The sequence below is a fragment of the Bos javanicus genome, chromosome 2, assembly GCF_032452875.1.
Source record: "Bos javanicus breed banteng chromosome 2, ARS-OSU_banteng_1.0, whole genome shotgun sequence".
NCBI classification, from domain to species: Eukaryota; Metazoa; Chordata; class Mammalia; order Artiodactyla; family Bovidae; genus Bos; species Bos javanicus.
In genome coordinates, this window is record NC_083869.1 from 97,690,894 (window position 1) to 97,705,901 (window position 15,008).

At 40.7% G+C, this 15,008-nt stretch overlaps 1 protein-coding gene across 15 annotated transcripts in view; it reads left to right on the forward strand.

The window, feature by feature from the left end:
- Positions 1-1,328: 1,328 nt before the first annotated feature.
- The window catches only part of UNC80 (unc-80 homolog, NALCN channel complex subunit), a 231,215-nt gene continuing 217,535 nt past the window's right edge, over positions 1,329-15,008 (forward strand). For 8 of the 15 annotated variants that reach the window (XM_061383638.1, XM_061383640.1, XM_061383660.1 and 5 more), the window contains exons 1-4: positions 1,332-1,937; positions 2,864-2,912; positions 6,131-6,287; positions 7,319-7,620. In XM_061383638.1, coding sequence (XP_061239622.1) covers positions 1,846-1,937; positions 2,864-2,912; positions 6,131-6,287; positions 7,319-7,620 — 600 coding nt within the window. In that variant the 5' untranslated portion in view covers positions 1,332-1,845. Of the gene's footprint in view, positions 1,938-2,863; positions 2,913-6,130; positions 6,288-7,318; positions 7,621-15,008 lie in introns of all 15 variants that reach the window. The other 7 variants (XM_061383579.1, XM_061383649.1, XM_061383588.1 and 4 more) reach the window with 3 other exon arrangements.

Genomic DNA, 15,008 nt, shown 5'->3' on the forward strand with positions numbered 1-15,008 from the left:
ATGACTGAGTGACTAAGCACAGCACTATAAAAAAAAAAGTTCTGTGTCAAGAATCATGAAGATTCCTTCTCCTTTGGGATCTACCATTAACCAGCTAGGAAGTCACTTTATAACTCTAGGCCTCATCACCCTTATCAGTAAAATTTGGAAGTAGAGGTAGTTAGTCTCTAAGTTTCCTTTGTTTGTCCTAGCTCCAAATGGCTCAGTGGTAAAGAATCCACCTGCTAATACAGGAGATGCAGGAGACTCAAGTTTGATCCCTGGGTCAGTAAGATTCCCTGGAGGAGGAAATGGCAACCCACTCCAATATTCTTGCCTGGAAAATTCCATGGGACAGAGGAGCCTGGCGGGCTACAGTCTATGGAGTTGCACAGAGTCAGACACAACTGAACACACACGCACTTGACTTAAGCAATGGAAAGTATTTGTGAATTATTGAAAAAAGCATATTATAATTCTAAGAAATGAAATTACTCATTGATGTTATAAAACATCATTGTTATCTTTTTCCTCCTGACAGAGCTGCTGATACTAATTATAAAATTATTTGTCCAATGGTGGTAAAAAAAAAAAAAAAGTTCAATAAATTAAATGAAGACATTATTTCTCTAACTTTTCTCTGAAAATACCAATAAATACAGTATAGTTCTCTCTATATGAAGTAGACACACATGTGGTTAACAGAAACTATTTCTATCTGTTGAGATTAGGCTCTGGGGTTTCTGATTCTCCATTTCATGGGTCACACCAATATCTTTGTTCAAAATGATGTGCGGCTCTGTTCACTTGCAAATATTTGAATCCATAGCAATGAATTTTTCACTCAAACTGCTTCACTTGACCCCATCCCTACTTGTTTTACTACCAGAAAAAACATCTAACAATCCACTTATAAACTGTTGTATAGGGCTTTGACTATGACAACTTAAGTAAAATGGCAGTTATCAATGAGATAGAGGCACCCAAGTTCACTAAGGGACTATAAACAATAAACCACATTTTCTAACAGCATGATTCAAATGTTCTTTCTCTAGTTGTAATAATTGATACCCATAACTTGCTGGTTTGGCAATATTTCTGTTTTGGCAAAACAAGCATGGTTACTTTCTTGTGGTTACCATTTTACAATAAATTCTCCCATCAGAGAACTTTTAAGCTTTCTCTGCCTTGCCAAGCTTGCTTCCTTTCTGGTTTACACTTCTAATAATTTTCATGTGCTCCTTCTGCTAAACCCCAGGGGTGGACTCCTGACCTCCTTGCTAGAGGTGCGAATGATGCCAGGCTTAGTGACTGCTCTGCGGTTTCCAAAGCTCCTCCTCCCTAGACCTTGACAGTTCTTCAGATGCCAAGGTTGGGAAGCAGGACAGGGGACACTCCTAGGGTGCAGTTCCGAAGGGAGGAAGCCTAAATCTGGGGGCTAAAGAGGCTACGTAGGGGACCTGCGTGCGATGCGGAGTTTGGACCCTTTCGGCCATCCCAAGTCTGCTCAACCTGACCCCTGCGCTGGTCTCCCGCCCGTGCGTCCGGCGCGGGCCGCTGTCCACAGTGGGAGGTGCTGAAAGCAAGGAGCGGGCGCGGGGGCGGCGAGGCGGACTGCTCCTCCGAGCGCCCCCCTCCTCGCTCCGCGGCTCCTCCAGCCCTCCCCTCCTCCTGCAGCCATGTTCCACGCTCGAGGAGGGGCGGGGGAAGGGGAGAGGGACGGGGGATCAGGGCGGAGAGAGTCTGCTCTGCCTAGGGGAAGGAGGGGATGAGAGTTGGGGAGAGCAGAGGGAGGAAGAGGCGGGGGCAGCGGCTAGCGAGGAGCCAGCGCTGAGTCCTGCAGTAGGACTCCCAGGAGCCACCATCATGGTGAAGAGGAAGAGCTCCGAGGGCCAGGAGCAAGACAGCGGCCGTGGTATCCCCTTGCCCATCCAGACCTTCCTGTGGCGGCAAACCAGGTGAGGGGCGCAGAGGGCGCACCGCGGGCGCCCAGGGCTGGGGGCGCTCCTGGGGCCGCCTGGGTTGTGATCGCTGCTGCTGAGGCCGCGCCACAGCTTGCAGCTCCCTCTCTGAGGCTGGAAAGCAAGCTCTCCAAACCCGCTTAAAAACACGCATTTAAAAAAATATTTCAGTGAAGTTTGACGACAAGCAGATTGGCAATATACGTTATTTAGGGGGTGAGAGGGCAGAGAGCCTAGGAGGAGGGGGCGGGGAATTAGGGGAGATAATTATGACTGGTTGTGCTCCTGTGTCCAATTTACCCTCCGTCTCCTGCTGTAATTCCAGCCCGTTGACCTGTTGTTTTTCCAGCTCCTGTTTGTCGAATATCTGCTATGCCCACTTGTTAACCATTTTTGCTCGGATCCAGCCAGTGTAATCTTCCTGGTTAAAGCCTCTGAGAAGACTCATTTTTTATAAGAATTTGCTTTTTCCAGAAAAAACAAAACAAAACAAAAAACAACCCTGAAGCCTATTCCAATAAACGGGAAACAAGGTTTCCATTATTATTATTGTTAGAGATTTATCAGATAAGAAATTAGATTCTGAAAATCATAACCCACAAGCTGGGTTCATTTTTCAGTTTTGAGTAAGACTGTACACATGAGTAATGCAATACTTCTGACCACTGGCAATTTAGAATCCAATTAGATAAAAAGTCTTCAGAAAAAGAGTTGATACAGAAAATGTATAAATTCACACCTTTTTCATATATGTAATTGCACATAAAAAAGCAAATGTCAGCTGTTTAACACCTGCTCATTAACAAGGCATAGGGAGGCATGAAATTTGACTTTTGCATGTCTTATCCATTGAAAATGTCATAAGGATGCTCTAATAATAATCTTGCATGTGTTTATAACAATTATCTCTCTTAATTTTTCAGTGCATTTTTGAGGCCTAAACTGGGAAAGCAGTATGAAGCCTCTTGTGTGGTATGTGATATTCATCATTTAATGAGTATTTCCATATATCATGTGGTAATTTGAAAGAATGATGTTAAATGTACTGACTATACATGTTAATTCACTCAGTGAACATTACTGAGTACCTACTATGTGCCAGACACAGTTCTAGATGATGAGATGGAGCAATAATCAAAACAAATAAAGGGTTTGTATTCTACTGGGAGGGGGATGGGACCCTCATAAATAAATAAAATAGATAGCCAGCCAAATGGTGATATATACTATGGAGAAAATCTAAGCAAAAAAGGAAGTTATAGAGCACTAGGGTGAAGTTTTCATGTTAGAAACAGTGGATAGATAAGGTTTGCCTCCTTATGTGACCCTTGGACAAAGATTTGAAGGAAGGTACTGAGGAATAGCTGAGAGAAGAGCAGAGGGAAAGTGAGTCTGAAGGCCCTAAGTGGGCAGGAGTAGAGCAGAAGAGAGAGTGGGGAAATAACAGAGAATCAGGAGACAGAGGGCAAGTATAACAGTCAAATCCTTAATCAACAAAATTGAGAAATGTTATCAAATCAACAAGACATTATTTTATGTAGTGGAAGCTCATAAAATGCAAGCCTATGAACTACTCAATGTAATATGCAATATTGAACTTTTATGTCTTCCATTTTTTCTGCAACTCCAAAGTGGATGATATGAAATAATTATAATAATGCTATTAATATTTATGCAAAATAGAGTGCACTTGTCCTGAGATTCTAAGGGAATCTCATGACTTAAAAACTGTCTTTTTACAAACTGAAGACAAGATGAAAAACTGTGAAGCAAAATTAAAATGGGTTTTTTACAGACTTTATTAAAAATTGGAGCTCACATAAAGGTCATTACATTGTATATGAAAGTGAAAGTCACTCAGTCATGTCTGACTCTTTGCAACTCCATGTACTGTAGCCTGCCAGGTTCCTCTGTCCATGGAATCCTACAGGGAAGAATAATGGAATGGGTAGCCTATCCTTGGGAGAAGGCAATGGCACCCTGCTCCAGTACTGTTGCCCAGAAAATCCCATGGATGGGGGAGCCTGGTCGGCTGCAGTCCATGGGGTCGCTAAGAGTCAGACATGACTGAGTGACTTCACTTTCACTTTCCACTTTCATGCATCGGAGAAGGAAATGGCAACCCACTCCAGTGTTCTTGCCTGGAGAATCCCATGGACGGAGAAGCCTGGTAGGCTGCAGTCCATAGGGTCGCACAGAGTCGTACACGACTGAAGCGACTTAGCAGCAGCAGCAGCAGCAGCAGCCTATCCTTTCTCCGGGAACTGAACCGAGGTCTCCTGCATTCCAGGCAGATTCTTTACCATCTGGGCTACCAGGGAAGCCCCACATTGTATATATTATAGCCTAAAAGTAGAAACCTACTCATTTGGATATTGCCATGATATTTGCAAATGACCAGACAGAGAACAGATGACCTTCTAGTAAGGAGCTCTGAAATGTGTTAGGGCCACAAACTATTACAGAAGCCAACTGGAAAATTAAACACCCCACTTACACGCACATATATGCACAAAACACACTCAAATAGGAATTTATTTTGTTGCATTTCCTGCTCTTCAAATTGTCACATGTATTTTTTATATCTAACTTTTTAATGGAATTTATTCTACTAAGCTCAGGTTAAAGTAATTTGACACTTGAAATCTCTGAGTCTTTCTCAAACCAAGCTTACAGTTATACTAGCTTAAAATAACCCTGGCTTTTCTCTCTTCTTGGCAAAGATATGTCTGACATTTTAATGTAGTCACATAATATCAAGTAACTGAGTCACATTCATAGCTGCAGATAGATAGTGATATAAGTATAGAAAACAATTTCCCTGGTTTAAAATGACAAAAAGTTATATTAGTAACATTTAAGAAGAAAATGACAGTAAGTATTTAAGGCTTCTTGAGGTTATAAGGTATATAACTTATCCTCTAAAAGTGCATTCATCCAGACTGTATAAATTCTTTATAATCTTTCAATGTCTAACATATACACCCTTTACTTAATGAATAGTTAGGAACCAAGGGCTGAGGAGTTTTAAAGTGTTTGGATCTGCCTTTATCTAGTTTCTTTAAGAAAACCCCAGAGACTACATCTCTGATCGAACTCCTTACCAAACCCTAGCATGCCTTTCATTATGAAAGTGAATTTATTTTTTTTTCTTGAGTCAAATGTAAATAGCTTTCTTTGGAGAATCTCTGTATTAAGTCATATTTTTCTTATATATCCTAATAATTCCAATAATTATTGCTAGGCATTGCTAGGCACATGGAATAATTCAGGGACCCCAAAATCAGATCTCTTCTAAGAGGTCTATCTTATTTAACATTTGTTGCACATTCACAAAAATTCTGTCCCTCCAGATACTTTTAAAAAAGATATCTCACCTTGGTCTGCAGCAGGGATAGCTCCTTTAGATGATCCAACAGCATTTTATAAAATACTTACTTCTAAATACTTCATATACTTAAATGTTTTCTATTCTTTTTGATGGGAGCTTATTTTGGTGGAAATAAAAATCATTTAATAATTCAAGCAGTATACTTTGGATCAAAAACTTAAAAATGGGTGTTCTCAGTCATGTCCAATTCTTTGCAACCCCATGGAGCCCGCCAGTCTCCTCTGTCCATGGGATTTTTCCAGGCAAGAATATAGAAGTGGGTTTTCATTTTCTTCTCCAGGGGATATTATCGATCCAGGGATCAAACCTCTATCTCTTGACTCCTGCATTGGCAGGCGAGTTCTTTACCACTAGCGCTACTTGGGGCCAGGTGGCGCTAGTGATAAAAGAGTCTGCCCACCAGTGCAGGAGATATAAGAGAAGCAGCTTCCATCCCTGGATTGGGAAGATTCCCTGGAGTAGGAAGTAGCAACCCACTCCTGTATTCTTGCCTGGAGAATCCCATGGACTGAGGAGCCTTGTGGGCTATAGTCCATAGGATCGCAAAAAGTTGGACATTACTGAAGCGACTTAGCATGCAGGCCAACTGGGAAGCCTGTTTGAAAATGGGTAGATAATAGGAAATTATCGTTGATTCATTTCATGTCAACATGTACAATGAAATGCAATGTGAGTGTTCTGTAAAGAATTTCGACTAGTGGTGTGCAACTTTTTAGGATATACAATACCTTGTCTATTTTTCCACCCATCAGAATATTTAATTTCTTATTTTAATTTTTTTTTTTTTTGGTGTCTATAGTCCTTTGAACGAGTGTTAGTAGAAAACAAGCTGCATGGCCTCTCTCCAGCCCTCTCTGAAGCCATCCAGAGCATTTCCAGATGGGAACTGGTACAAGCTGCTTTGCCTCATGTCCTCCACTGCACTGCAACCCTGCTGTCAAACAGAAACAAGCTAGGTTGGTGCACCTGCATTTCTTCTTCATAACACACCACTGTCCTCATTCATGGTAACACTCATAATAACACCCACAATAGCAACCTGTATTAGTACTTTCCCAGGCACTTGGCACACATTCTCAATTAATTCTCACAAAATCTCCCTTAGTTTCATATTACTGTTATCTCCATTTTGCCAATGAAGGAACTAGCTCTCCTTTTTAAACTTTTTCATTTTACAAGTAAACTGTGAATATGTCTTCCTTTTGAACATTAGAATGTTGTAGAGAAACTAAGGACTCTCACCTATTCAAGATGAGTTCTAAGCAGAGTTGTCCTTTAGTCCTCCCAGTGTCTAAAGCAACCACCTTCCTGCATTTGGCATGCCCCCCTCCAGCTCTTTTCCCAGCTTTGTAGTACTGTGTGTATGTGTGCATGCCTGCACATATGTGTTATTTTTCTTGCTTATATTATTTTGCAGATTGCTTTTCCCACATAGCATTATGTCCTAGCCATCTAGCCCAAGCTCTTCTTCATCCGGTTCCTTCCCCTTATGTGAATCTTTACTCAAGTGTTACCTTTATAGAGGGGCCTTTCCTAATCACACCAGGTCTTCCCAGGTGGCTCAGTGGATAAAGACTCTACCTGCAATGCAGGAGACTCAGAAGACATGGGTTTGATCCCTAGATTGGGAGTAATGAGCACACATGCATGCAAAATGGAGTAGCTATCTTCAGAACCAATATTCTTAACCATTGTGCTCTTTATTTGGAAATATATGTGGGTATCTGGCTGAAGAGATGTGATGTATGCAGTTTCTTTCCCTGTGGCAACATATTGTTCTGCAAAGATTGCAGCCAGTTAGAAAGTCCCAAAACAAGAATGGACCGTTCTAACAATGGCTGTAAGTGGTGCAGAGAAATGCTAGTGTCTCCCAGGAAATCAAGCCACAGAACCTTAACACAAGGATGTTCTTCCCAGATGCAAGGCTGACATCATTGTCCTGGTCACAGAGTCTGCCTTAACCTGACTGTGTGGTTGTGCAATGCAGGACACCAGGATAAACTGGGTGTTGCTGAGACAAAGCTCCTCCATACCCTGCACTGGATGCTCCTGGAGGCCCCACAGGACTGCAACAGCGAGCGTTTTGGGGGCACAGACCGAGGTTCCAGCTGGGCTGGCAGCAGCAGTGCTTTCGTCCACCAGGTTGAAAACCAGGGTTCTCCAGGGCAACCTTGCCAAAGCACCGCCCATGATGAGGAAGAAAATAACCGAAGGAAGATTTTCCAGAACTCCATGGCTACTGTGGAGCTCTTTGTGTTTCTGTTTGCTCCTCTGGTACACAGGATCAAGGTAAGCAGAAAGCTGACTAGGCTGAAGAGGGACTAGAGGTCAGGTGAGGGTGGGCTTCAGATGATATTTCCGTATTTGTGCGCCCATGTCTTTGTATGAGCTTATAGGAAGAGAGCTTTGTTTCTATATTAAGATATTAAACATTATCTCAAAACCATGATTCTCCTACTTAAAAATCCTTGATAGTTCTCCATCTGCCCCGTGATAATGCCCAGCGTATTAAATATGACATATAAGGTCAACCATGATCTGGAGCTGAAGTCCCCTCCGTTGACCACTGCCAATCCCTACTGCCCACCCCATGATAGTTCTGGGAGCCACGTGAACCATTCCCCGAATATGCACTTGCTGTTAGCTCTGCCCTCCTTTTGCTCCATGGCTCTTCAAACTTCAGTGTCATCATTTCCATGAAGCTTTTCCTCTGACCTTCCCCATGGAGACCTAGTCACTATCTCTTTTGTATTTCCAGAACATAATGCAGGGTCTCGAGCAGAAGCTTTTACTTTTTATGTGCTGCAGTCTCTTTGACAGTTTGGTGTACCATGTATGAATTCCTTTTCAAAATATTTTTCAATGCGTAAAATAGAAAACGTATTTCATGGAAACCAATTGTATTAAAATACAGTTATATACAGGTACCCCTTGGATCTGAAAGAGACAATATTATCTTAAGTCACTCTGCTACCACTTTCTAGCTGTGTGATCTAGGTGATCCTACTTAACCTCTTGGATCCTCCATTGCATAAAATTTTGGATATTTAAACACAGGGTGAATATACGTGAAGACACAGTACATGAAAGTACATGGGAAAAAAATCAAGTAGATGGAAAGAAATCAAGAACTATTTGTTACTTCTGAGAATGAATAAATTGCAACATTCCATCTAAGCGCTCTGATAAAAGATAGAAGGAATCAATATGCTCAAATATTCTATAACAGAATATTAGGATCCTAATGAATGTTTCATTTTTGCAATATATTATATATATGTGATGAAGGAGGGAATGGCAACCCACTCTAGTATTCTTGCCTGGAGAATCCCCATGGAAAGAGGATCCTGGTAGGCTACAGTCTATGGGATCGCAAAGAGTTGAACATGACTAAGCAACTAAGCACATATATATATGAAGGTGGTTGTAAGACCATTAAGAGCCATTATGAGGGCGGATGGACTAGAGAGTCTTTTCATCCATTTTATATTCAGGTGAAATTCACTTTTGATTGATTCTGTCCCGTTTCTGGTAGGACTAGAACTGAAATTACCTGTGGACTCCTAAAGTGCTTCACATCCACTGGCCACGTTGTCTATCAAAATTATCAAAAAAAAAAAGTTAAATGTGATTTAATTAAATTTCTGCTTTAAAAACATTACACTTTCTATTTTTAAAAGTCTTTGATAAAGGTTACGCTTAATGGAAACATTAACTGAGAGTGTCCCCCTGGCCAATGAGACCTGCAGGACATGAATTCTGCTTGGCTTCATCTCCCTCAATCTCACTGGCCTCTCTCTTGTTCCCAAACTTGCAGGCACACCAAAGGCTCACCTTCAAACCCAAGAAGATTGTTTTCGGTTTCAGATCTTGGTGCTGGTTTTTTCCTTCTATTTGAATCATTTACTCCCACCTTCCACCCCAGATTTTCACGTGGTCATGTTCTTCTCAGTGGTTTACTCACCATGTAGTTGTTACCAACCCAGAAGTACTTCCCTGGCTACTTTAGTGCCACTAGTATATGGTCTACTTTTTTCATTGTTTCCTTCTTTGCACTTATCAGTTCCTGAATTTATTTTTTATGTTTCTTTACATGTTTGTTACCCATCACCCCCACCAAACCCAAGGTTCTTGAACAAAGGGACACTGCCTGTCCAGGTCACAGTGGTATCTGATGTGTCTAGAATAGTGTCTGCATATATGAGACAGTCAATAAATATTTAATGATTGTCACCGAATAAACTCAAGTTACTATCAGAAGCTGATTCAGGTGCTAAAAGTAGCAAATATATGTAGGCACATAGTCCCTTAAATGGAAAGGGCAAGAAAGAAAACTCCTTAAAAAAATAGCCCATAACATATCTATTTGTAAAGAAATATTATCTAGATTAAAAAATGTTTAAGTGTCCAGAATGACTGTAATTTTATTTGGAAACATGCAGAGTGTAAGGTTTGGAAACAGTCCTGAGTTAGAATCCAGTGCTTGCTGCTTTGTATTCTATGTAGAAAGGACATTGAACGATTTAACTTCATTAAGCCTCAGTTTTCTCAAGTATAAATTGAACATGAGAATAATTTTACGGAGTATTGTGAGGATTAAACAAATTAAAGTGCTCACCTGATGCACAAAAAGGCGTTAATAAATGGTAGTATTTAGCTTTGACATTTTATAGCTATCAGCATTATGAATTATGAGTAGAAGAGGAGCCAGATATTCTTTCAGGGGAGACTACACAGATAGTTGAGAAAAGCTGGCTCAAGGTCCCCAGGTTTACTTCTGGCCTTGGATTGTAGTATTTATAAGGAAGTAAAACAATCCCTATAAAACATGGCACTGTGATTAATACATAGTATTGTATTCTACGATTATTGCTGGCTATTATTACTAGCATTATTGTTCTATCACTTTATTATTGCTATGAGAGAAACGTTTTTCTAGATGCCATAGGGAATACAAATATTAATGAGTCAATAGATTTCCCTATAAGGGTTGTTTTTTTTTTTAATCTGAGTGAAGGGTTTGCTTTTTTCAGCGGGGAATGTACAATCCCTTGATCGGGGTTTCTCAGTTGTGGCACCATTGGCATTTGGGGCCAGATAATTCTTTGTCCTGTGCTTTGTAGGGTATTTAATAACATCTCTGGCTTCTACCCACTAGATGCCAGTAACACCTCCTCCCTCTGGTTTGTTGCAAACACAAATGACTCGAGACATTGCCAGATATCCCTAAGGAGTAGGGAGGGGAGAATTGCCCTGGATTGAGATCCACTGACCTAGAATTTTCATTTGCCTGCTAGTTATCAGGCCCTATCTTCCTTCCATATCCGTGCTCTAGCTGTGTCAACTGCTCCTCATCAGCACCATTAATGGCCCCCTTATTCTTCCATTGCATTTGATCCTCAGAACTCCAGCCCAAGATCAAGACTAAAAGCCACCTTTTCTTTCCAGCCCCAGAGATCTGCATGCTCCTGGGGCAGAAACCAACAGCCGTCTAGACTCATATGTCTACACATTGTGCCATCAAGCTCCACGTGATGCCCCACTTGTCAGTCCGTTTCTTGTTTCCCTCAAGTCCCCACCCCATGTTCACACAGACAGTGTTGTAGGTTGAAGCTCTTATAGGACATGGTGTTGCGGGAGTAACGAAGGGCTGAAATCCAGTCTAGGCATGAGCCTGTGCTTCCACTTCTCACCTTCCCAGCCCTTTCCACTTGCTTCTGCTTTCCTCTAGTATGTAACAGTTCTCACCTATCATTTCTAATTTTTACAAACACCCATAGGAAGGTAGATTTTACCAAAGAGGAAACTGAAGTCCAGAGGTAATAATCAAGCTCATTAAGTAGGCAAGGTGGGATTCAAATCCAATTCCATCCGACTTTCTACAGAGCTATACTGTTTCTTGGTTTCTGTGCTAGAACTCTTCTAACCAAGGTCATCAACAAGCTTGGGCTATTGAACCTAGTCTTTACTTTGCTGTCTCCAATTCATTAAATCTCAGCTGCATTTGAACTTACCTTCATTTCTTCTTGAAGTTTTCCATTCCTCTGGTGACACCACACTCTGCCAGTTTTCATTGCATCTCTGGCTCTTTCTGCTCTGTCTCCTTTGGGAGCTCATCTTCTTTGCCTGCTCCCTTAACATTGGGATTCCCCAGAGATGCAACCTAGACCCTTTGCACTTCCCACTGTATCTTTTCTTTGGAAGACCTCTTCTCCTGCTTCATTTATTTACCATTTGTGTCCTGATAGGCTGAGATCTAATTTTGTATCTCTAAACTAGTCTTCTCTCCTGGCCTCTAGACCAACTTTTCAACTAGTTTCTCCAAACAGATAATCTATAGACATTTCAGATTTCACCTGGAATGAGCTCTTGTCCTGATGTTCTGTATTTCAGATGATGGACCCATTCACATAAACTCAAAACCTAGGAGCTTCCTTTGATTACTGCTTCATCTTTACCTACACATTCTGCTAATCACAGAGTTCTACACGTTTTGTCTCCTAAGTATTTCTAACTTTTTTTTTATCCTTATTTACTCCATAACCCAAACTTTCATCATCTCTTCCTTGGACCTGTTACTTGGGCCATTGTCTAATTGAATTTACAGTCTCCTGGCTTGTCTTCTAAAATCCAACCTTAACACCAAAGTGATCTCTCTAAATGCAGATCTGACTGTATCACCAATATGCTTAAAGTAATTTGTTAATTTATCGCTATACAGAGGGTGAAACTCTAGATTCTTGGTGTGATAACTGGGGCCTCCATGTTTTGTGTTTTTTTGGCTACCTCTCCTGCCTATGAGCTCCAAATGCTTGAAGTCTCCCTGAGAATATAACGTGGTTTATTCCAAACCTGTTTTCATGCTGGTCATGTTACCTGGAATGCCCTCATAACCTACATTTCTGCCTAGAAAATTCCTACTCATTCTTTATGATTTCATTCAAGATCTAGGCTCCCCTCTTCTCTATCTGTATAATATTTTAAATGTATTTTATTGTTATTTTTAGTTTATTTGTTATTCTTATCTCTTTGTGTGTCCATCTCTCCCACTAGATTCCAAATGGTTTGAGAATAGAAATTATCATTGTATCTGGGGTAGTTAACATTAATGTTTGTGCTTTGTAGATATTTAATAAATATTTGTTGAATGAATTAGTTTACTAATTAACAAATACATCTAAATGACTCATTCTTTTGTAGGACAGTGTATAATTCAATGGATTGTTATACTTTTAACTTAAAACTAGCTCAAATATTATATAAGAAAATTAATATTCAAATATTCTGTCAAGTATTATAATTTTAGGCCAAATTTAAATGATGACATGTGTTACAACTAAGGAATCCCTTTTAAATGTGCTGTCAGTATTTTCTTGATTTGATTATATTCACTTATTCCTTCAATAAATATTTATTGGATGCCTACTGAATGCTAGGCACTATTCAAAGTGCTGGAGAAACTGCAGGGAATTAAACAAAATACAAGCCCTCAAGGAGATTTTTATAAAATTCATATGTCTAAAGTAAACAACTTTAAAACAGAATTCAAAATAATAGTTGTTTAAGCAGATGTCTCTAAGCTACTAGAAAACACATTTAGAATTGCTTCATGTCATCACGGAAACAGATTTTCATTGCAAGCTAGAAAAGAAACTGTAATGTGGAAATGTTGATTTTTTGAATGCTTACACCTTCTGGTTTTTCTTAGAACCTTTCCAGACCATTCACCCCACAGCTATTTGAATGATAAAGAGCACCTTCTCCAACTACAGAGCTTCTGTTCATGTGTGCATATATCACACTGAGTGAGCCATTGAAGGGGACTCTAGAAGTGGAGTTAGCTTTCAGAGTTTATGCGTTCCTCCAGCTTAAAAGGATGTACAAAGGAACATATCTACATAAGAGTTGGCCATAGCTTCTGCAGGTATTTGGGTCTAAAGAATGATCAGATTGAGCTGGTATTATTTGGAGAGTCTAATATATGTTCAGTTAATCAAAAATTATGTATTGATATTCAAGGAAAAATACACGGAAGGAAATCTCAATTTATCTTCAAGAAATATACAGCCTAGCTGGAAGTATATCAAACAAAAAACAAAATAATGACAGTGACTGTCACTGAGTGGTAATTGTCACATTAAGAGAGCAGATGTTAAAAGCCAGGATGTCAGTTTAAGAGAACTCACTTCCTGTTGCCATGTCCATTGGAGTTTTATGCCAAGATTACTTAGAAGAAACATGGAAGAGAACCCATCTCTGAAACTAAGAAATTATCAAAACCTGATGAATTGAGCATTCTACATTTCTGGAGATAAATCTGATATACTCTGCACACTGTTAATTCCTTGCTTGCTGGATCTAATACCTTACATGATACCAAGCAGTCTTCCCCATGATTATTTCAAAGGAAGAGGGATTCTTTCCCTTTAACTTTAGACCTGTCCATCTAGTTGTTTACTCAATAAGTCTAGTTGAAAGTCTAATAGACCTCTCAACCTTAACATGTCTAAAACTAGACTCCTGATATCCCCAGACTTGTTTCTTCTTCATCTTGCCCATCCTTATCAGCGACAAGGCCCAAGATCTTTAACGTCTTTTTCTCCTACACTCCACCTCTAGTCTGGAGAAGGCAATGGCACCCCACTCCAGTACTCTTGCCTGGAAAACCCCATGGACGGAGGAGCCTGGTAGGCTGCAGTACATGGGGTATCTAAGAGTCGGACACGACTGAGCGGCTTCACTTTCACATTTCACTTTCATGCATTGGAGAAGGAAATGGCAACCCACTCCAGTGTTCTTGCTTGGAGAATCCCAGGGACGGGGGAGCCTGGTGGGCTGCCGTCTCTGGGGTCGCACAGAGTCAGACATGACTGAAGCGACTTAGCAGTAGCAGCAGCAGCCACCTCTAGTCAGTCAGCATCTGCCCTCTACTAATTTTATCCTCTACTAACCCCTTAGTCTAATGATCTTTCACCTACATGATAATAATAGCTTCCTAAATTCTCTGTCTCCACCCTTGCCCTTTCTCAAACTATTCTCAATAGCCTGGGTGATCCTATCAAAACATATATCAAGTCATGTCATTCTACTACTCAAAATCCCTGCAGTGGCTTCTCATGTTACTCAGTAATTGCTGACGTGCTTACTAAACCAGTCAGTCCTAAAGGAAATTAGTCCTGAATATTCACTGGGAGGACTGATGCTGAAACTGAAACTCCAATACTTTGGCCACCGAATGCAAAGAACTGACTCATTGGAAAAGACCCTGATGCTGGGAAGGATTGAAGGCAGGAGAAGGGGATGACAGAAGATGAGTTGGTTGGATGGCATCACCGACTCAATGGACATGAGTTTGAGCAAGCTCTGGGAGTTGGTGATGGACAGGGAAACCTGGTGTGCTACAGTGCGTGGGGTGATAAAGAGTTGGACACGACTGAGTGACTGAACTGAACTTGCTATGACCCATCAGGCTATATTATTTGAAACTCAATAATGTCCCTGATCTTATTTTTTCTACTCTTCTGTCATTCACTTGACTCCAGGCTCACGGTCTCTTGGCTGTTTCTTGACACATGAGACATACCTAGGACCCTTACACCTGCTGATCCCTTTTTATAAAATGCATTTTCAGGAAATAGCTACCTGGCAGCTCCTTCATTTCATTCAGATCCTACTCC